Source organism: Bombina bombina, chromosome 1 (genome assembly GCF_027579735.1).
Source record: "Bombina bombina isolate aBomBom1 chromosome 1, aBomBom1.pri, whole genome shotgun sequence".
Lineage (NCBI taxonomy): Eukaryota > Metazoa > Chordata > Amphibia > Anura > Bombinatoridae > Bombina > Bombina bombina.
In genome coordinates, this window is record NC_069499.1 from 834,110,663 (window position 1) to 834,133,513 (window position 22,851).

The 22,851-nt window shown below is 37.6% G+C and overlaps 1 protein-coding gene across 1 annotated transcript in view; it reads left to right on the forward strand.

Moving 5' to 3' along the window:
• Window positions 1-22,851, forward strand: part of LOC128661248 (uncharacterized) — a 223,109-nt gene that overhangs the window by 40,089 nt on the left and 160,169 nt on the right. The window contains exons 2-3 of the mRNA XM_053715528.1: window positions 2,379-2,438; window positions 15,090-15,257. Of these exons, the coding sequence (XP_053571503.1) occupies window positions 2,379-2,438; window positions 15,090-15,257 (228 nt within the window). The remainder of the gene's footprint in view (window positions 1-2,378; window positions 2,439-15,089; window positions 15,258-22,851) is intronic.

The window sequence follows — 22,851 nt, forward strand, 5'->3', positions numbered from 1 at the left end:
TAAATTTGCAAGGCAGCTTCTTGGTCATACTTTTACTAAATTCTATCATGTTTTTGTTCTGCAGCTGCTCGGAAAGTGCTTAAGGCAGTTGTTTCTGTCTAGGACTAAGTTTTCTGTTTTTAAACTGCATTTTAAAAATAATATAAAAAAGTTTTTTCTGTTTTTAGGTATTTATTCTTATAGTTAAAGGATGTTCAAGCCCTCCCTTTTTTCATCCATTACTCGTGTCCTCTGCCACAGCTTGGGTATTAGCTCCCAGGAGTAATGGATGGTGGACTCTTATCACCTATATGAAAGAAAACATGATTTATATCTTAGAAAAACAAACAAAGAGTTCCAATTCACTTAAAAAGGCTTTCTTCTTTATCGATTCAAAGTAGAATAAAATCGGCTATACATACAAACGGACATCGATGTACACACACTTCCATGAATGTGTGTACATCGATGTCCGTTTGTATGGATAGCCGGTTTTATTCTACTTTGAATCAATAAAGAAGAAAGCCTTTTTAAGTGAATTGGGACTCTTTGTTTGTTTTTCTAATCATTTGCAAACTCTGAGGAGTTTGCTGCCGAGCCTCCTATCACTATTGAGCGCCCAGAAGGAGGTGTGTGGATACGTCAGAGAACCGGTTCAGCGTTTAGAGTTTACCCGATAAAGCAGTGTCCGCAAGTGTGGAGGTGAGGGTGAGCGGTCTAAGACAAGTGAGTTCACATCACCAGGTAAGACCTATTATTCCCCAAGGATGGAGCTCGTGAATTTAAGAATGAAATGGATACGAGCAAAGGCGACTGCTTGAAGCTGCGGGGTGAGTGAACTGATTTATTGCTTGTCTTACCGCTGTCTCACTGAAACTGCTAGGGTTTTACCGGTATTACTGTCTGCTTATGAATCTGCACCACTACGTCCTGTCTTATCTATGGTATGCTCTGAGCATTACTACTTAAACTGTTTTGGAAAATGATTTATATCTTACCTGGTAAATTCATTTCTTTCATGGTGAGTCCACAAGACCCCACCCTGATTCTTTGATATTATTTGTTCTATGTTTGGCGAAGCCTTTTTTCCCCATTTCCTCTTTGTATTTTGATCTTTTCCATTCATCTCTGTCAGCTTGGCTGTATGTTAGACTGATTACTATAGAGATGGGAGGATTTATATAGAGCTCTAAGGTTTGGGAATCTTTGCCTCCTCCAAGTGGCAAGAAAGGTAATTTCCAGGAGTAATGGATTGTGGACTCCTCACCATGAAAGAAAGGAATTTATCAAGTAAGATATAAATTATGTTTTTATCCCATTAAGTTAAATAAACTGCATTTGGGGAAATCAAGGTTCTACAAAGTATGCTTTTCAAATGCTACTCTACGTTGTTGGTGTATCAGTGGTCACAACCAAAAAACGAAAGGCCTAACATTCTTTTGTTCTGTGCCAATATGTTCTACCACATACATGGATGTGAGCTATGGTTGGTGAGCAAGACAGCTGAGTTGTAGCAGCTCCTCTTAACTATGTCAAACCCTGCACTTCTCACTGCCTTAGAATGCCACTCTTTCTCTAAGGCCTAAGGCTCAAATACCTTGTGAATTATCTTCCCTCCAAGTTTGAAGATTCTTATTCTGTCTTAGAAAAATTCCCTTTAACCTTAGTTTGCTTTATTTCCGGCACAGTACTTTATTAATGATACTAATTATTAACTAGCAAACATAGGCTGTAGATAAATTGCTTTATATCATCCTGTATTTTTTTATATTTTAAGGGTATCAAACATAAAATAGTTGGAAGAGAAGATACTTTACAGGGATTGTGATTATAACCTTATGTGATATTTTAGGACAATTCTTACGTCAGAAAAATGACACAAAATATGTTTGTGAATTGTCAGTACCATTAAAAGGACAGCTAGTCCAAAAAAAACTTTCCTGATTCAGATAGGGCATGTAATTTTAAACAATTTTCCAATTTACTTTTATCACCAATTTTGCTTTGTTCTCTTTGTATTCTTAGTTGAAAGCTTAACCTAGGAGGGTCATATGCTAATTTCTTAGACCTTGAAGGCCACCTCTTTTCAGAATGCATTTTAACAGTTTTTCACCACTAGAGGGTGTCAGTTCATGTGTTTCTGTGCTCATGCACGTGAAGTTACCTGGGAGCCATCACTGATTGGCTAAACTGCAAGTCTGTCAAAAGAACTGAAATAAAGGGGCAGTTTCCAGAGGCTTAGATACAAGATAATCACAGAGGTAAAAAGTATATAAATATAACTGTGTTTATGCAAAACTCGGGAATGGGTAAGATAGGGATTATCTATCTTTTAAAACAATAAACATTCTGGTGTAGACTGTCCCTTTAATTCTTTTTGTGTCACTCTCTGTTAACAGGATCTGCTCCATCTTATTAATTCATTGATGCAAGATGAAGAGATCAATCTTACACGCTTGGTGAGGTGTTTTCTATAATTGAAACTAACCCCAAATAACAGTAACTCTATCCTTTATTTGGTTTTCAGTTGTATTACTGTTACTTTTATGCAGTCATTGATAATTTTTCTTGAGCTTTTAGTGTACGCTCTGTGTCATGGCCTGTTTTTCATAATATCTTTCCTACTTTTCTCTCTCTACATGTACCCAAATTTACACTATTTTCTCATATTTTAAAATGGCATATTACTGCTGTTCAACTTTTGTTTGGTTCACATCCTATAGATGTCACTTTTAATTTAATATTTTTTTCCCTCTTTGATTTACCTTAACCCCTTAACGACTGAGGACGTGCAGGGTACGTCCTCAGAAAAAGGCAGTTAATGCCTGAGAACGTACCCTGCATGTCCTCAGTGTGGAAAGCAGCTGGAAGCGATCCTGCTCGCTTCCAGCTGCTTTCCGGTTATTGCAGTGATGCCTCGATATGGAGGCATCCTGCAATAACCTTTTTAAGTAATCCGGTGCAGAGAGAGCCACTCTGTGGCCCTCTCTGCACCGGAGATCGGTTGCTCCCTGTGTTAGTGGGTGGGAGCCGGACCGGGAGGCGGGTGGCGGCCATCGATGGCCCTGTGGATGTGAAGGGGGGCGGGATCGTGGGCGGGGGTGGCTGGGGGCGCGCGCGTGCACGGGAGGGTGGGGGCGGGCTCGTGCACGGGGAGGGAGCGGGTGGGAACCGCTACACTGCAGAAAATGTGCAAATAAAAAAGATAAAAAAAAGTGAAAATTAAAATAATCAGCAAGGTGGTGGGGGTTTGTCTGTGGGGGGTGGGGGGGGGAAGCTACACTACAGAAAAAAAAAAACAAAGAAAAAAAAAGCACTTTTTATTGTAAACTGGGTACTGGCAGACAGCTGCCAGTACCCAAGATGGCCCCCAATAAGGCAGAGGGGAGGGTTAGAGAGCGGTTTTGGGGGGGATCAGGGAGGTTGGGGGCTAAGGAGGGGATCCTACACAGTAGCATATGTAAATATGCTAAAAAAAAATTCATTTTTTTTTTAAAACCCTTTTATTTTAGTACTGGCAGACTTTCTGCCAGTACTTAAGATGGCGGGGACAATTGTGGGGTGGGGGAGGGAAGGGAGCTGTTTGGGGGGGATCAGGGGGTGGGATGTGTCAGATGGGAGGCTGATCTCTACACTAAAGCTAAAATTAACCCTGCAACCTCACTACAAACTCCCTAATTAACCCTTTCAATGCTAGCCATAATACACGTGTGAGGCGCAACAGGATTTAGTGGCCTTCTAATTACCAGAAAGCAACGCCAAAGTCATATATGTCTGCTATTTCTGAACAAAGGGGATCCCAGACAAGCATTTACAACCATTGGTGCCATAATTGCACAAGCTGTTTGTAAATGATTTCAGTGAGAAACCTAAAATTGTGAAAAATTTTACGTTTTTTTTAATTTGATCGCATTTGGCGGTGAAATGGTGGCATGAAATATACCAAAATGTGCCTAGATCAATACTTGGGGTTGTCTACTACACTACACTAAAGCTAAAATTAACCCTACAAGCTCCCTAAAAGCTCCCTAATTAACCCCTTAACTGCTGGGCATGATACACTTGTGGTGCGCAGTGGCATTTAGCGGCCTTCTAATTACCAAAAAGCAACGCCAAAGCCATATATGTGTGCTATTTCTGAACAAAGGGGATCCCAGAGAAGAATTTACAACCATTTATGCCATAATTGCACAAGTTGTTTGTAAATAATTTCAGTGAGAAACCTAAAGTTTGTGAAAAAATTTGTGAAAAAGTGAACAATTTTTTGTATTTGATCGCATTTGGCGGTGAAATGGTGGTATGAAATATACCAAAATTGGCCTAGATCAATACTTTGGGATGTCTACTAAAAAAAAATATATAAATGTCAAGGGATATTCAGGTATTCCTGAAAGATATCAGTGTTCTAATGTAACTAGCGCTAATTTTGGAAAAAAATGGTTTGGAAATAGCAAAGTGCTACTTGTATTTATGGCCCTATAACTTGCAAAAAAAGCAAAGAACATGTAAACATTGGGTATTTCTAAACTCAGGACAAAATTTAGAAACTATTTAGCATGGGTGTTTTTTGGTGGTTTTAGATATGTAACAGATTTTGGGGGTCAAAGTTAGAAAAAGTGTGTTTTTTTTCCATTTTTCCTCATATTTTATCATTTTTTTAATAGTAAATTATAAGATATGATGAAAATAATGGTATCTTTAGAAAGTCCATTTAATGGCGAGAAAAACGGTATATAATATGTGTGGGTACAGTAAATGAGTAAGAAGAAAATTACAGCTAAACACAAACACCGCAAAAATGTAAAAATAGCCTTGGTCCCAAACGGACAGAAAATGGAAAAGTGCTCTGGTCACTAAGGGGTTTAACAGTAAATATATGTCTCATTTATCTTTTCATAGAATGAAGAACTTTCTGCTGTTCAACTTTTGTTTGGTTCACATCAGGGGCGTATTTAGGTTTTGTGCTGCCCTAGGCACTCAAAATTCTGGTCAGGGTGTAAAAAAAAAAAAAGTCTTTAAGTAGATGTTCACCAGGGCTTGCATTCACTATGGTCACTCACACACATATATATATATATATATATATATATATATATATATATATATATATATATATATATATATATATATATATATACAGTATACACACACACATATAAATATATATACAGAGTGAGTCATATATATATATTATATATATATTATATATATATATATATATATTTATATAAATAATATAATGTGTGTGTATATGTCTCTCATATATATATATATATATATATATATATATATATATATATATATATATATATATATATATATATATATATATATATATATATAAACAGGTTAACGTCCAGCACCAATTCTGTCCCCGGTAAGGGTGCAAGCAGCCGCTGTCTCACCTTGACAGGTATTAATATGCAAAATAGAAATGGCTGCAGCACTCCAAGTTGTTTTTTTATAACATTTTTATTACAAGCAGTGAAATACAGGCGACGTTTTGGGCTTCTGCCCTTTCTCAAGCCAAGTGATTAGTACATAATCCAACTCCACCTTTTATAGGCAGTCCATGTGACCCAACACAGGTGTAAATAATTACAATTGTGATAATACATATTCTTTCAACAGAATAAAAATAATCAATAAACAGTGATTTTGTTTCATAATCATAACTATGCATTTTTTATACAAAAAACCTTGTGATTTTCAACTTATGTAATTCTTTAAACACCTTCTTATTATTAAATATTTAGTGTTACTGTGAGGAAAATATAAGGTGACCTTAACAATTCATTATCTTATCTGTGAATTATGTGAGACAATTTCATGTTAGTGATTTTTCAGTACCATTCATTTATACTATTTAAAAAAATCTTTATTTTATTAAAAACAGTAATCAAACTAACAACTAAATTCTAATCTTGCAAGATATGTTTTTTCTCTGATGGATGTTAAACAGGGGAATGCATACACTCTAATATTATTTACTATATGTAAACCATAACAACAGCATTCAAAATAAAACCCTTATATTTTTTCAAACAACCTATTTTTATATTATGTTATTCAGCACATCTCTTTTTTCAAGTTGTTCTCTTTTCTTTATGTGAATCTTGATCTAAATCATAGAGAAAAAGTTTACAGTAAATTATCACAATCAACTCATTATAGAAACAAGAACAGGTTATAGTCTTTGTTTAAACCTTTAGGGTGCATACTTTCTAGTCTATTGATCCAAATAACCTCTCTCTGCTGTAGTTTTTTAACCCTATCCTATCCCCTTCTCTGTATTGGAACATGTTCAAGGATTTGAAACCTTAACTGGTTAACATTATGGTTTTTCTCTTTAAAGTGTGCAGATACAGGTAAATCTGAAATGGCCTTACGTATGGTGTATTTGTGTTGTGTGAGTCTGTCTTTCATTTTTTGGGTAGTTTCCCCTATGTATATTAATCCACAGGGACATTTTAGAGAATATATGACATGATCCGTTTGACAAGTAAACAAACCATTAATCCTATATTTTTTACCCGTGTATGGGTGGACAACCTCACTGCCTTTAATCACACAGCTACAATGTGAACAATTATAACAGGGAAAAGTGCCTTTCTTTTTTGAAAATGACATTCTTGTCTTACTACTACCTATATCAGTTTTGATTAAATAGTCCTTTAAGTTTTTAGGTCTTTTGTATGATAGCAATGGAAAAGATTGAAATTCTTTTATATCCTGATAATTATTTTTTAAAATATGCCAATGTTTTTTGACAATACCAGATATCTGCTTACTATTGACATTGTATGTACTCACAAATGGAATTCTCTCCATCTGTTTGTTTTTCAATGTTTTTTGTAAAAGTTGATTACGAGGGATTTGATTGACCTTTTTTAATTCATCATCTAATATTTTTATCGGGTAACCCCTTTGTTTAAATTTTTGTCCCATTTCAAGTAACCTTCTATTACATACATCTTCATCGCTCACTATTCGTTTAACACGAATGTATTGTGATTTCGGTAGAGATTTAATTGTATTTTCTGGATGACAACTTGTATATGATAGAAACGTATTTTTGTCAGTTTTTTTAACAAAAAGATCAGTTTTAAACTTATTTTCTTCTATTGCTACAGTCACATCCAGAAAATCAATACATTTTCTATCATACTGCATTGTGAATTCAATATTAGCCGGGTTAGAATTAATTTGTTTAAGAAACACCTCAAGAGTATCTTCATTGCCTAACCATATCATAAATACATCGTCTATATAGCGCCACCATACGCAAGCATGCTGTTTAAACAGTTCATTAGAATAGATGAAATCATCTTCAAATGTGCCCATATATATGCCTGCGTATGGTGGCGCCATATTAGCACCCATAGCGGTGCCTCTCTTTTGCCGGTAGTACATGTCACCAAATAGAAAATAATTGTTGTTCAATACAAATGCCAATAACTCAATTATAAAATTAATTTGTGAACCTGTATATATTTGTTCCTTAACCAAGTATTGTTTCACTGATTGTACACCCCCTACATGGGGAATACTTGTGTATAGATTTTTAACATCTAAGGTGACTAGAATCGGGTTTTCTTGGCCATTTAGTTTAATCTCATTAAGCCTATTGAGGAATTCAGTAGAATCCTCCAAATAAGATGATAGTTTGGACACTATTGGTTTAAGTATTTTATCTAGAAAAGTGGCTATATTTGACAAGACTGAATCAACGCTTGCCACAATGGGGCGTCCCGGTGGATTAATGAGGGACTTGTGGATTTTAGGAAGTATATATATCAGGGGAGTGATACATTCTTTCTTTAGCAAATATTGACTTAGTTTCTGGTCAATGATACCTTTATCTAGGGCATTTTGGACAATAACTTTCAATTCATTTTGTATTGTTTTTAATGGATTATTTTCAAGCTTTTCATATACCTCGGTGTCCCTTAATTGATTGTTTATTTCTTCTATGTATTTTGTTTTATCCATGATTATAATTGCCCCGCCCTTATCCGCTTTTTTAATAATTATATCAGGGTTATTTATAATTTTATTAAGGGATTGTTTCTCCTCAACTGTTAAATTGTACTTCATTTGTATCCCCTTATGTACTCTGATATTATATTTAAGTTTTTCTATATCCTTATTTACCAATGTGATATATGTTTCAATAGGATGATAATTTGTAGGCGGAATAAAGCTAGACTTAGCAGTTAAATCAAAATATGATAATTTCAAACAATCAACATTAACAGTATTTAAATTTACAGCGTTATACGGTATTCTAGAAAAGTGAGCTTTAAGACGCAATTGTCTAAAGAATCTATATAGCTCAATGTCCAAGTCCATACAATTAATGGTGTTACTAGGGCAAAAGCCCAAACCCTTATTAAGTAAGTTCAATTCCCCTTCGGTGAACGGTACCTGTGATATGTTAATCACTAAATCATTTACCGTTTCACCCGACGTCCTTTCGGTGGCCGACTTGCGTTGCCTCTGGTATTTTCGGCCGCCCCTCCGCCTCCGTCTTGGCCCGGTACCTGTAGGGAAAAAGAAGAAGGAGAGGGAGACTGGAACTGGGAGATAGTCCCCACTGAGTTGTTTCGTGATGAATCGCTAGCCTCAGATCGTGTTTGGCGTTCTCTTCCTCGACGACTCTGGCGTCTGACGTCACCTCTGGGCATTCGCGTCTCGCGGGACTCCCATCTGTACACGTGACCATACAGGTAATCGTCCGCATCTCTAGAGAACTTGATTCTTTTCTTTTCTTCATTGCCTTTTCTAAATTCATCCAATTTTGTATCCAAGTCAGCCTTCAAGGTATTGAAATCAGTGGTGGACAATTTTTCCTGTAAACTGACCTCCAAAGCTTGTATCTTCTGTTGGTTCGTTTGTATCTTTTTGTATACGTTGTATCGTCAGAATCATAAGATCAAAGGAACACTTGTTAAGAATCTTTTCAAAGGTTGAACAGTATTCTTTGTCTTCCATAAAGAGTGTCGGTCTTAATGACACTCTCAGGCCTCTTGGGATTCGGCGCAACTTGTAATATTCAGCAAGAGTAGAGGAATGTAATTCCCAATTCACCTCTTTCTTTTTTTCACGTTCCCACTGTTTAGAACATAGGTCTGTATCTGGGATAGCCAGAAAGTCCCGTGGGCCTCTTACAAGAGTGGCAATAGCTGCAGCCTCCACATCAGAGAACGTAAACACATCTTGTTGAATCTCCATAGTTTGTATATAGAATAATTTTGTTAAGAATTGTGCTATTGACTGATGAATAGGTTATACAAACAGGTTAACGTCCAGCACCAATTCTGTCCCCGGTAAGGGTGCAAGCAGCCGCTGTCTCACCTTGATTTTTTTAAATAGTATAAATGAATGGTACTGAAAAATCACTAACATGAAATTGTCTCACATAATTCACAGATAAGATAATGAATTGTTAAGGTCACCTTATATTTTCCTCACAGTAACACTAAATATTTAATAATAAGAAGGTGTTTAAAGAATTACATAAGTTGAAAATCACAAGGTTTTTTGTATAAAAAATGCATAGTTATGATTATGAAACAAAATCACTGTTTATTGATTATTTTTATTCTGTTGAAAGAATATGTATTATCACAATTGTAATTATTTACACCTGTGTTGGGTCACATGGACTGCCTATAAAAGGTGGAGTTGGATTATGTACTAATCACTTGGCTTGAGAAAGGGCAGAAGCCCGAAACGTCGCCTGTATTTCACTGCTTGTAATAAAAATGTTATAAAAAAACAACTTGGAGTGCTGCAGCCATTTCTATTTTGCATATTAATACCTGTCAAGGTGAGACAGCGGCTGCTTGCACCCTTACCGGGGACAGAATTGGTGCTGGACGTTAACCTGTTTGTATAACCTATTCACCAGTCAATAGCACAATTCTTAACAAAATTATTCTATATACAAGCTATGGAGATTCAACAAGATGTGTTTACGTTCTCTAATGTGGAGGCTGCAGCTATTGCCACTCTTGTAAGAGGCCCACGGGACTTTCTGGCTATCCCAGATACAGACCTATGTTCTAAACAGTGGGAACGTGAAAAAAAGAAAGAGGTGAATTGGGAATTACATTCCTCTACTCTTGCTGAATATTACAAGTTGCGCCGAATCCCAAGAGGCCTGAGAGTGTCATTAAGACCGACACTCTTTATGGAAGACAAAGAATACTGTTCAACCTTTGAAAAGATTCTTAACAAGTGTTCCTTTGATCTTATGATTCTGACGATACAACGTATACAAAAAGAGATACAAACGAACCAACAGAAGATACAAGCTTTGGAGGTCAGTTTACAGGAAAAATTGTCCACCACTGATTTCAATACCTTGAAGGCTGACTTGGATACAAAATTGGATGAATTTAGAAAAGGCAATGAAGAAAAGAAAAGAATCAAGTTCTCTAGAGATGCGGACGATTACCTGTATGGTCACGTGTACAGATGGGAGTCCCGCGAGACGCGAATGCCCAGAGGTGACGTCAGACGCCAGAGTCGTCGAGGAAGAGAACGCCAAACACGATCTGAGGCTAGCGATTCATCACGAAACAACTCAGTGGGGACTATCTCCCAGTTCCAGTCTCCCTCTCCTTCTTCTTTTTCCCTACAGGTACCGGGCCTAGACGGAGGCGGAGGGGCGGCCGAAAATACCAGAGGCAACGCAAGTCGGCCACCGAAAGGACGTCGGGTGAAACGGTAAATGATTTAGTGATTAACATATCACAGGTACCGTTCACCGAAGGGGAATTGAACTTACTTAATAAGGGTTTGGGCTTTTGCCCTAGTAACACCATTAATTGTATGGACTTGGACATTGAGCTATATAGATTCTTTAGACAATTGCGTCTTAAAGCTCACTTTTCTAGAATACCGTATAACGCTGTAAATTTAAATACTGTTAATGTTGATTGTTTGAAATTCTCAGATTTTGATTTAACTGCTAAGTCTAGCTTTATTCCGCCTACAAATTATCATCCTATTGAAACGTATATCACATTGGTAAATAAGGATATAGAAAAACTTAAATATAATATCAGAGTACATAAGGGGATACAAATGAAGTACAATTTAACAGTTGAGGAGAAACAATCCCTTAATAAAATTATAAATAACCCTGATATAATTATTAAAAAAGCGGATAAGGGCGGGGCAATTATAATCATGGATAAAACAAAATACATAGAAGAAATAAACAATCAATTAAGGGACACCGAGGTATATGAAAAGCTTGAAAATAATCCATTAAAAACAATACAAAATGAATTGAAAGTTATTGTCCAAAATGCCCTAGATAAAGGTATCATTGACCAGAAACTAAGTCAATATTTGCTAAAGAAAGAATGTATCACTCCCCTGATATATATACTTCCTAAAATCCACAAGTCCCTCATTAATCCACCGGGACGCCCCATTGTGGCAAGCGTTGATTCAGTCTTGTCAAATATAGCCACTTTTCTAGATAAAATACTTAAACCAATAGTGTCCAAACTATCATCTTATTTGGAGGATTCTACTGAATTCCTCAATAGGCTTAATGAGATTAAACTAAATGGCCAAGAAAACCCGATTCTAGTCACCTTAGATGTTAAAAATCTATACACAAGTATTCCCCATGTAGGGGGTGTACAATCAGTGAAACAATACTTGGTTAAGGAACAAATATATACAGGTTCACAAATTAATTTTATAATTGAGTTATTGGCATTTGTATTGAACAACAATTATTTTCTATTTGGTGACATGTACTACCGGCAAAAGAGAGGCACCGCTATGGGTGCTAATATGGCGCCACCATACGCAGGCATATATATGGGCACATTTGAAGATGATTTCATCTATTCTAATGAACTGTTTAAACAGCATGCTTGCGTATGGTGGCGCTATATAGACGATGTATTTATGATATGGTTAGGCAATGAAGATACTCTTGAGGTGTTTCTTAAACAAATTAATTCTAACCCGGCTAATATTGAATTCACAATGCAGTATGATAGAAAATGTATTGATTTTCTGGATGTGACTGTAGCAATAGAAGAAAATAAGTTTAAAACTGATCTTTTTGTTAAAAAAACTGACAAAAATACGTTTCTATCATATACAAGTTGTCATCCAGAAAATACAATTAAATCTCTACCGAAATCACAATACATTCGTGTTAAACGAATAGTGAGCGATGAAGATGTATGTAATAGAAGGTTACTTGAAATGGGACAAAAATTTAAACAAAGGGGTTACCCGATAAAAATATTAGATGATGAATTTAAAAAGGTCAATCAAATCCCTCGTAATCAACTTTTACAAAAAACATTGAAAAACAAACAGATGGAGAGAATTCCATTTGTGAGTACATACAATGTCAATAGTAAGCAGATATCTGGTATTGTCAAAAAACATTGGCATATTTTAAAAAATAATTATCAGGATATAAAAGAATTTCAATCTTTTCCATTGCTATCATACAAAAGACCTAAAAACTTAAAGGACTATTTAATCAAAACCGATATAGGTAGTAGTAAGACAAGAATGTCATTTTCAAAAAAGAAAGGCACTTTTCCCTGTTATAATTGTTCACATTGTAGCTGTGTGATCAAAGGCAGTGAGGTTGTCCACCCATACACGGGTAAAAAGTATAGGATTAATGGTTTGTTTACTTGTCAAACGGATCATGTCATATATTCTCTAAAATGTCCCTATGTATATTAATCCACAGGGACATTTTAGAGAATATATGACATTTTTATTACATTTTTATTACAAGGGGAAACTACCCAAAAAATGAAAGACAGACTCACACAACACAAATACACCATACGTAAGGCCATTTCAGATTTACCTGTATCTGCACACTTTAAAGAGAAAAACCATAATGTTAACCAGTTAAGGTTTCAAATCCTTGAACATGTTCCAATACAGAGAAGGGGACAGGATAGGGTTAAAAAACTACAGCAGAGAGAGGTTATTTGGATCAATAGACTAGAAAGTATGCACCCTAAAGGTTTAAATAAAGACTATAACCTGTTCTTGTTTCTATAATGAGTTGATTGTGATAATTTACTGTAAACTTTTTCTCTATGATTTAGATCAAGATTCACATAAAGAAAAGAGAACAACTTGAAAAAAGAGATGTGCTGAATAACATAATATAAAAATAGGTTGTTTGAAAAAATATAAGGGTTTTATTTTGAATGCTGTTGTTATGGTTTACATATAGTAAATAATATTAGAGTGTATGCATTCCCCTGTTTAACATCCATCAGAGAAAAAACATATCTTGCAAGATTAGAATTTAGTTGTTAGTTTGATTACTGTTTTTAATAAAATAAAGATTTTTTTAAATAGTATAAATGAATGGTACTGAAAAATCACTAACATGAAATTGTCTCACATAATTCACAGATAAGATAATGAATTGTTAAGGTCACCTTATATTTTCCTCACAGTAACACTAAATATTTAATAATAAGAAGGTGTTTAAAGAATTACATAAGTTGAAAATCACAAGGTTTTTTGTATAAAAAATGCATAGTTATGATTATGAAACAAAATCACTGTTTATTGATTATTTTTATTCTGTTGAAAGAATATGTATTATCACAATTGTAATTATTTACACCTGTGTTGGGTCACATGGACTGCCTATAAAAGGTGGAGTTGGATTATGTACTAATCACTTGGCTTGAGAAAGGGCAGAAGCCCGAAACGTCGCCTGTATTTCACTGCTTGTAATAAAAATGTTATAAAAAAACAACTTGGAGTGCTGCAGCCATTTCTATTTTGCATATATATATATATATATATATATATATATATATATATATATATATATATATATATATATATATATATATATACACACTACTAAGTCCCAGCCCCATGTCTGCTCCCTTCCCCCACTCTTTCAAAAGTGTCAGAAATAGCACTAAGTAAAAGCTTGCTGGACTCTGGAGACACAGCTTTCGTTACTGACAATGCAGTAAAGAAAGAAGACCAGCAGCAAAAAAAGAGACAGCATTTATTCAGTTAATAAACATCATACCCCCCTTGTCAGCTGTTGTGTTCATACTGACAGCCCAACTCCCGCTGCTGCTTTCACTGAGTTCCGTGGGAGTCTGGGAGAGCAGACATTCTCCAGCTGTCATCCCTGCACTTCTCCACTCCACAGCCTGATTTTACCTCAGGAGTAGGAGTCGGAGTCTTTAGTGCACACACATACCGGCATTTCAAAAGCATTTTTTTTTTGCTTCTTAATGTGGCTGGGCTGTGGGGCAGTATATTAGGCATGCAAACGGAGCTTATTAAAAAGGAAGTATTTTTTTCATTTCAGTGAGCATGGCAAAATTTACTGAGCCTTATTTCCCCCCTGCCTTTTTTAATAAGCTCCGTTTGCATGCCTAATATATTGCCCAGTGGCAGCCACATTAAGAAGAAAAAAAAATGCTTTTAAAATGAGCGGGTAACTTGAGACTTAGTTCCTCTAATGCCGCCCTCCTCCTCTGCTATTTTATTGCCTACAGGCTCGCTACACACAGTATACACAAGCACACACTGTGTAACTGTACAGGGCACCGCAGGTAATAAAATAGCAGAGGATGAGGGCGGCATTAGATGAAGGCAAAGCCACACTGACTGTACAGTGTACACAGCTAAGCTAAACAGAAAATACACTGAAGTGTCACTGAGTCCTCTGACTCTGTTAGCGTGTGAACTAATGCTTTTGGCTGTGGCTGCCCTGCCCTTCCCTACCTGGGTTAAGCCGGTTCAGCCCCCTCCAGTCCTTAGGCTCCTCACCACTGATAACAAAGTTCTTGCGTTGTGGCTTGCTAGACAGGAAGGCGGGCGGGTGGGCAGCTTGTCAAAAACGTCACGTGGCATGGCAAAAATCCTGCCGGGCACATATTTAGTGCAACAGAGAAGTGCCGCCCCACAAAATCTGCCGCCCTAGGCACCGGCCTCGTTGGCCTATGCAGTAATACGCCCCTGATGTCACTTTTAATTTAATATTTTTTTCCCTCTTTGATTTACCTTTTTTTTTAAAAAAACAGTAAATATATGTCTCATTTATCTTTTCATAGAATGAAGAACTTTCTCTTCTGGATCAGCTAAGCGAGATAATCAAGTATCCAGATATAAGATCATCTGCTTATTTTTCTAACCTCAGCAGTGTAGTGTATTTTGGTATTAGCAGCGTGTTCCAATCTATTCTTTCACCCTGTTCTGAAACTGTGTTATCACCACAACAGGTAACTATCTTCAGTGTCTTTAAAAAATGTATGACTTGAGTGAGACTGTGTTAGATGTCATTGTCAGATTTTTCAGATGAAAGCCTCTGCCAAAGACTTGGTATATTCAGTTTCTCTTTTAAGGTGTATCCAGTCAACGGATCATCCATTACTTGTGAGATATTCTCCTTCCCAACAGGAAGCTTCAAGAGGATCACCCACAGCAGAGCTGTCTATATAGCTCCTCCCTTAACTGCCACTACCAGTCATTCTCTTGCAGCTCTCGACAACATAGGAAGTAGCTAGAGAGATGTGGTGAATTTATGTAGTTTATCTTCAATCAAAAGTTTATTATTTTCAAATGGTACCGGAGTTGTACTGTTTTAGCCTCAGGCAGAAAGTTGAAGAAGAGTCTGCCTGTGGTTTTTGATGATCTTAGCAGGTTGTAACTAAGATCCATTGCTGTTCTCACACATAACTGAAGAGATGAGGTAACTTCAGCTGGGGGAATGGCGTGCAGGGTGTCCTGCTATGAGGTATGTGCAGTTTAAATTTTTCTAGAGAAATGAATATGCTAGAAAATGCTGTTAATACCGTATTTATTTAAGGTAAGCCTGATTACAGTGATTTAATAACGACTAGTATCATGCTTGCTGTAAAAGGTAATATTCTTATTACTTTCTCACATTACTGAAAATAAGATAACGTTTGCTGGAAGTGTTTAAACGTTTTTTTTTATACATATTGGTGATAAAACTTTATTGGGGCCCAGTTTTTTCCACATGGCTGGCTAGATTTTGCCTAGGGATCGTTTTTTATGGCCCTCTCACTGTGAGTACAGGTTGGGAGGGGCTTAATTTCAGGCCTAAATCGTGCAGTAGTTTTTGCAGCTTGAGACTTCCAGCTTCCCTTAACACTTAGGACCTCTACAAAGGGTTTTTGTGCCTTCAAAAGTCGTTGTATGGGCAGGTAGGGCCACAACAGAGCTGTGGCAGTTTGTTGTGACTGTTAAAAAACGTTTATATCGTTTTTTTTATCCAGTTTTGAAACTAAGGGGTTAATCATCCATTTGCAAGTGGGTGCAATGCTCTGTTAGTCTATTATACACACTGTAAAAATTTTGTAAGATTTACTGCTTTTTATCACTGTTTTTCAATTTCTGACAAAAATTGTTTCTCTTAAAGGCACAGTACCGTTTTTATTTTTTGCTTGTTTACATTTATCAAAGTGTTTTCCAAGCTTGCTGGTCTCATTGCTAGTCTGTTTAAACATGTCTGACATAGAGGAAACTCCTTGTTCATTATGTTTATAAGCCATTGTGGAACCCCCTCTTAGAATGTGTACCAAATGTACTGATTTTACTTTAAGTTATAAAGATCATATTCTGTCTTTAAAAGATTTATCACCAGAGGAAATTGACAAGGGGGAAGTTATGCCGACTAACTCGCCCCACGTGTCAGAACCTTTGACTCCCGCTCAAGGGACTCCCACTCACGTGGCACCAAGTACATCTAGCGCCCATGGCGTTTACTCTACAAGACATGGCAGCAGTTATGGATCATACCCTTACAGCGGTATTGTCCAAACTACCAGGGTTACAAGGAAAGCGACACAGCTCTGGGACTAGAAAAAATACAGAGCTCTCTGACGCTTTAGTAGCTATGTCTGATATCCCCTCACAATATGCAGAAGCTGAGGCAGGAGAGCTTCTTTCTGTGGGTGATTTTTCTGACTCAGGGAAGATGCTTCAACCTGATTCTGATATGTCTACATTTAAATTTAAGCTTGAACACCTCCGCGTGTTGCTCAGGGAGGTTTTAGCTACTCTGGATGACGGTGACACCATTATAGTGCCAGAGAAATTGTGTAGATTGGATAAATACTATGCAGTGCCTGTTTACACTGATGTTTTTCCAATACCTAAAAGGTTTTCAGAAATTATTACTAAGGAATGGGATAGACCAGGTGTACCGTTCTCTCCCTCTCCTATTTTTAAGAAAATGTTTGCAATAGATGCTGCTACACGGGACTTATGGCAAACGGTCCCTAAGGTGGAGGGAGCAGTTTCTACCCTAGCTAAGCGTACAACTATTCCCGTCGAGGACAGTTGTGCTTTTCTAGATCCAATGGATAAAAGTTAGAGGGTTACCTTAAGAAAATGTTTATTCAACAAGGTTTTATTCTCCAGCCTCTTGCATGCATTGCCCTGGTCACTGCTGCTGCGGCCTTATGGTTTGAGTCTCTGGAAGAGGCCTTACAGGTAGAAACTCCATTGGATGATATACTTGACAAGCTTAAAGTGCTTAAGCTAGCCAATTCATTTGTTTCTGACGCCGTTGTTCATTTAACCAAACTAACGGCTAAGAACTCAGGTTTTGCTATACAGGCGCGTAGGGCGCTATGGCTTAAATCCTGGTCAGCTGACGTTACTTCAAAGTTTAAGCTTCTCAACATTCCCTTCAAGGGGCAGACCCTATTCGGGCCTGGACTGAAGGAGATCATTTCTTATATTACTGGAGGAAAAGGTCATGCCCTTCCTCAGGATAGGTCTAATAAATTAAGAACCAAACAAACTAATTTTTGTGCCTTTCGAAACTTTAAGACGAGCGCGGCATCAACTCCCTCTAATGCAAAACAAGAGGGAAATTTTGCCCAGTCCAAGCCGGTCTGGAGACCTAACCAGGCCTGGAACAAAGGTAAGCAGGCCAAGAAGCCTGCTGCTGCCTCTAAGACAGCATGAAAGATCAGCCCCCGATCCGGTAACGGATCTAGTAGGGGGCAGACTTTCTCTCTTCACCCAGGCTTGGGCAAGAGATGTCCAGGATCCCTGCGCGTTGGAAATTGTGTCCCAGGGATATCTTCTGGACTTCAAAGCTTCTTCCCCAAAAGGAAGATTTCACCTCTCACAATTATCTGCAGACCAGATAAAGAGAGAGGCATTCTTACATTGTGTTCAAGACCTCCTAGTTATGGGAGTGATCCACCCAGTTCCAAAGGAGAAACAGGGGCAAGGCTTCTATTCAAATCTCTTTGTGGTTCCCAAGAAAGAGGGAACCTTCAGACCAATCTTAGATCTCAAGATCCTAAACAAATTTCTCAGGGTCCCATCTTTCAAGATGGAGACTATTCGAACCATCCTACCTATGATCCAGGAGGGTCAATACATGACTACCGTGGACTTAAAGGATCCTTATCTTCACATTCCGATACACGAAGATCATCATCGGTGTCTCAGGTTCGCCTTCCTAGACAGGCATTACCAGTTTGTGGCTCTTCCCTTTGGGTTAGCTACGGCACCAAGAATCTTTACGAAGGTTCTGGGGTCACTTCTGGCGGTCCTAAGGCCGCGGGGCATAGCAGTAGCCCCTTACTTAGACGACATTCTGATACAGGCGTCAAATTTCCAAATTGCTAAGTCCCATACGGACATTGTTCTGGCATTCCTGAGGTCTCATGGGTGGAAAGTGAACGAAAAGAAGAGTTCTCTATCCCCTCTCACAAGAGTTTCCTTCCTGGGAACTCTGATAGATTCTGTAGAAATGAGGATTTACCTGACAGAGGACAGGTTGTCAAAACTTCTAAATTCCTGCCGTGTTCTTTATTATACTTCTCGCCCTTCGGTGGCTCAGTGTATGGAAGTAATCGGCTTAATGGTAGCGGCAATGGACATAGTTCCGTTTGCCCGCCTACATCTCAGACCACTGCAACTCTGCATGCTCAGTCAGTGGAATGGGGATTACACAGATTTGTCCCCTCTACTAAATCTGGATCAAGAGACCAGGGATTCTCTTCTCTGGTGGCTATCTCGGGTCCATCTGTCCAAAGGTATGAACTTCCGCAGGCCAGATTGGACAATAATAACAACAGATGCCAGCCTTCTGGGCTGGGGTGCCGTCTGGAACTCTCTGAAGGCTCAGGGGTCGTGGACTCAGGAGGAGGCACTCCTTCCAATAAACGTTCTGGAACTAAGAGCGATATTCAATGCTCTTCAGGCTTGGCCTCAGCTAGCGGCAGTGAGGTTCATCAGATTTCAGTCAGACAACATCACGACTGTAGCTTACATCAACTATCAAGGGGGAACAAGGAGTTCCCTAGCGATGTTGGAGGTTTCAAAGATAATTCAATGGGCAGAGATTCACTCTTGCCATCTATCAGCTATCCATAACCCAGGAGTAGAGAACTGGGAGGCAGATTTTCTAAGTCATCAGACTTTTCATCCGGGGGAGTGGGAGCTCCATCCGGAGGTGTTTGCACAGTTGATTCAACGTTGGGGCAAACCAGAACGGGATCTCATGGCATCTTGCCAGAACGCCAAGCTTCCTTGTTACGGATCCAGGTCCAGGGATCCCAAAGCAGCGCTGATAGATGCTCTAGCAGCGCCTTGGTCCTTCAACCTGGCTTATGTGTTTCCACCGTTTCCTCTGCTCTCTCGTCTGACTGCCAAGATCAAACAGGAGAGAGCATCTGTAATTTTGATAGCACCTGCATGGCCACGCAGGACTTGGTATGCAGATCTGGTGGACATGTCATCCTTTCCACCATGGACTCTGCCTCTGAGGCAGGACCTTCTACTTCAGGGTCCTTTCAACCATCCAAATCTAATTTCTCTGCGGCTGACTGCTTGGAGATTGAACGCTTGATTTTATCAAAGCGTGGTTTCTCCGAGTCGGTCATTGATACCTTAATAGAGGCGCGAAAGCCTGTCACCAGGAAAATCTATCATAAGATATGGTGTAAATATCTTCATTGGTGTGAATCCAAGGGTTACTCATGGAGTAAGGTCAGGATTCCTAGGATATTATTTTTTTCTCCAAGAAGGATTGGAGAAGGGTTTGTCAGCTAGTTCCTTAAAAGGACAGATTTCTGCTCTGTCTATTTTTTTGCAAAAACGTCTGGCTGAGGTTCCAGACGTGCAGGCGTTTTGTCAGGCTTTAGTCAGAATCAAGCCTGTGTTTAAACCTGTTGCTCCGCCTTGGAGTTTAAATTTAGTTCTTAAGGTTCTTCAAGGGTACCAAACCTGGTTTTTTACCTAAGGTGGTATCTAATAAAAATATCAATCAGGAGATTGTTGTACCGTCACTGTGTCCTAATCCTTCTTCAAAGAAGGAACGTCTTTTACACAATCTTGACGTGGTTCGTGCTTTAAAGTTTTATTTACAAGCTACTAAATATTTTCGTCAAACATCTACATTGTTTGTTGTCTACTCTGGACAGAGGAGAGGCCAAATGGCTTCGGCAACCTCTCTTTCTTTTTGGCTAAGGAGTATAATACGCTTAGCTTATGAGACTGCTGGCCAGCAGCCTCCTGAAAGTATTACAGCTCATTCTACTAGAGCGGTAGCTTCCACATGGGCTTTTAAAAATGAGGCTTCTGTTGAACAGACATCTATGACGCACGTGTTTGTTGCAGACGTTTTTGGCACCAAAAAATATATTGTCAGTTGTGGGCATCATACTTGGCACCAAACTTTTGACATTATTTAAAAATTAATTTATTTTTGCTTCTGGTTTCCAGAGGCTTATTTTGTTTTGCATTTCTTTCCCTTTCCTGAAACTGTCATATAAGGAAATTGATATTTTTCTTTTTATGTTGTTTTTTTCTCTTACATTTGCAAGATATCTCAAAACTGTTCCTGTATCAGAAAACACTGTTGGATTCCTGCTGACTGATATCAGTCCTACCAAAGCTAAGTTAATTTATTTTATTGTTATGAATTTTTATCTTTAGCTATGGTTTGTAATTAAGTTATCATGATAAACTTTTACATGCAGAGAAAATGTCCATCAGTATTAATGCATTGCCTGTTGCTATTCTTTTAACATCTAATGTACTAGATATACCTAGGAATTTATAATTATATTTTTCTGATTCTATTCAGAAGGCTTTGTCTGTCATCCCGCCTTCTAATAAAATGTAAAGGTCTTTTTTAACATTCTCATTTTAGTTGATGAATTTTCAAATGACCGACAACATTTTGAATTATCCTTCTCTGATGAGGATTTATCTGATTCAGAATATCCTTCATCAGATATTGACACTAACAAATCTACTTTTTTATTTTTAAATGGAGTACATTCGTTCTTTGTTGAAAAAGTGTTGATTTTATTGGATATTAAGGAGACTAGTCCTTTTTAAGGCTAGCTATCATTTAAATTATGTTTATTAACCTCCTGTGGTTACTTCAGAGGTTTTTTTCCAGTTCCTAATACTTGGGAATGGAATAGGCCTGGTACTTCTTTTTTAAAAAAATGGTATCCTTTGCCAGCAGTTTGGAGTTTTGGGAAAAGATCCCCAAAGTTAATGGGGCTATCTTTACTCTTGCTAAAACGTAATACTATTCTTATGGAAAATAGTATTTATTTTAAAGATCCTTCAGATGCGAAACTTGTATCTTATCTAAGGAAAATTAATTTATTTTCGGGTCATTTTCTTAGGCCTGCAATTTCTTTGGCTGATATTGCAGCTGTTTTACCTTTTTTAGTTGAAAACTTTAGTGCAACAAGTATCGGATTATGATTTGTTTAGCATTGTTAACTTGATTCAACATGCTGATAATTTCATTTGCGATGCAATTTTTTTGATATTATCAAAATTGAGGTTAAATCTATGTCTTTAGCTATTTTAGCTAGAGGAACTTTGTGGCCTTATCTTGGAATGCTGATTTGATTTCTAAATCCAGATTTCTATTTTCTTTCCTTCCTAGTTAATAAATTATTTGGTTCAGTTGGATTCAATGCTTTCAACTGTTACTGTGGGGAAGGGAGTTTTTTTTGCCTCAAGATTAAGTTCTAAGGGTAAATCTTAAGCTTATTTCTGTTTTTGTTCTTAATAAGGAACATAAATCTAATTCTTCCTCAAGTAATATGTTTCTAATTGGAAGCTTTCTTCAAAATGGAATGAATTCAAGCCATTTAAGAGATCAAAGCTAGCCCCCAAAATTTGCATGAAGGTGCGGCCCTTATTCCAGTTTAGCTGGTAGGGGGCAGGTTAAGTATTTTCTAAAGTTGTTTGTTTCAATTTGGTCCAAACTCCTTAGATTGGGATACAGAATAGGATTCAGAGTAAGACCACCTGTGGGAAGTCTTTTTCTCTCTCACATATTCCAGCAATCCCAGTAAAGGCTCAGACTTTTCTGAAGTGTGTTTCAGACCTGGAGTTATCTGGGGTATTCATACCAGTTCCGTTTCAGGAACGGGGTCTGGGGTTTTATTCAGAACTATCTTTTGAATTGTCATGTAAGAGTACCATCTTTTAGAATGGTGATTATAAGGTCTATTCTGCCTTTTGTTCAGCAAGGGCATTATTTGCCCACAATAGACTTACAGGATGCATATCTTCATATTCTGTTTCATTCAGATTATTTTCATTTTCTGAAATTCTCTTTTTTTGGACAAGCATTACCAATTTGTTTCTCTTCCTTTCTGGCATAGCGACAGCTCTAGGAATCTTTTCAAAGGTTCTCGATGTTTCCTTATTTGGACGATATCTTGATACTTGCTCAGTCTTTTCGTTCTGCAGAATCTCATATGATTCAACTTCTGTTGTTTCTTCTAAGACAAGGGTCACCTTTTTTAGGTTTCCAGATAGATTGTGTCAATGTCTTTGTCTCTAACA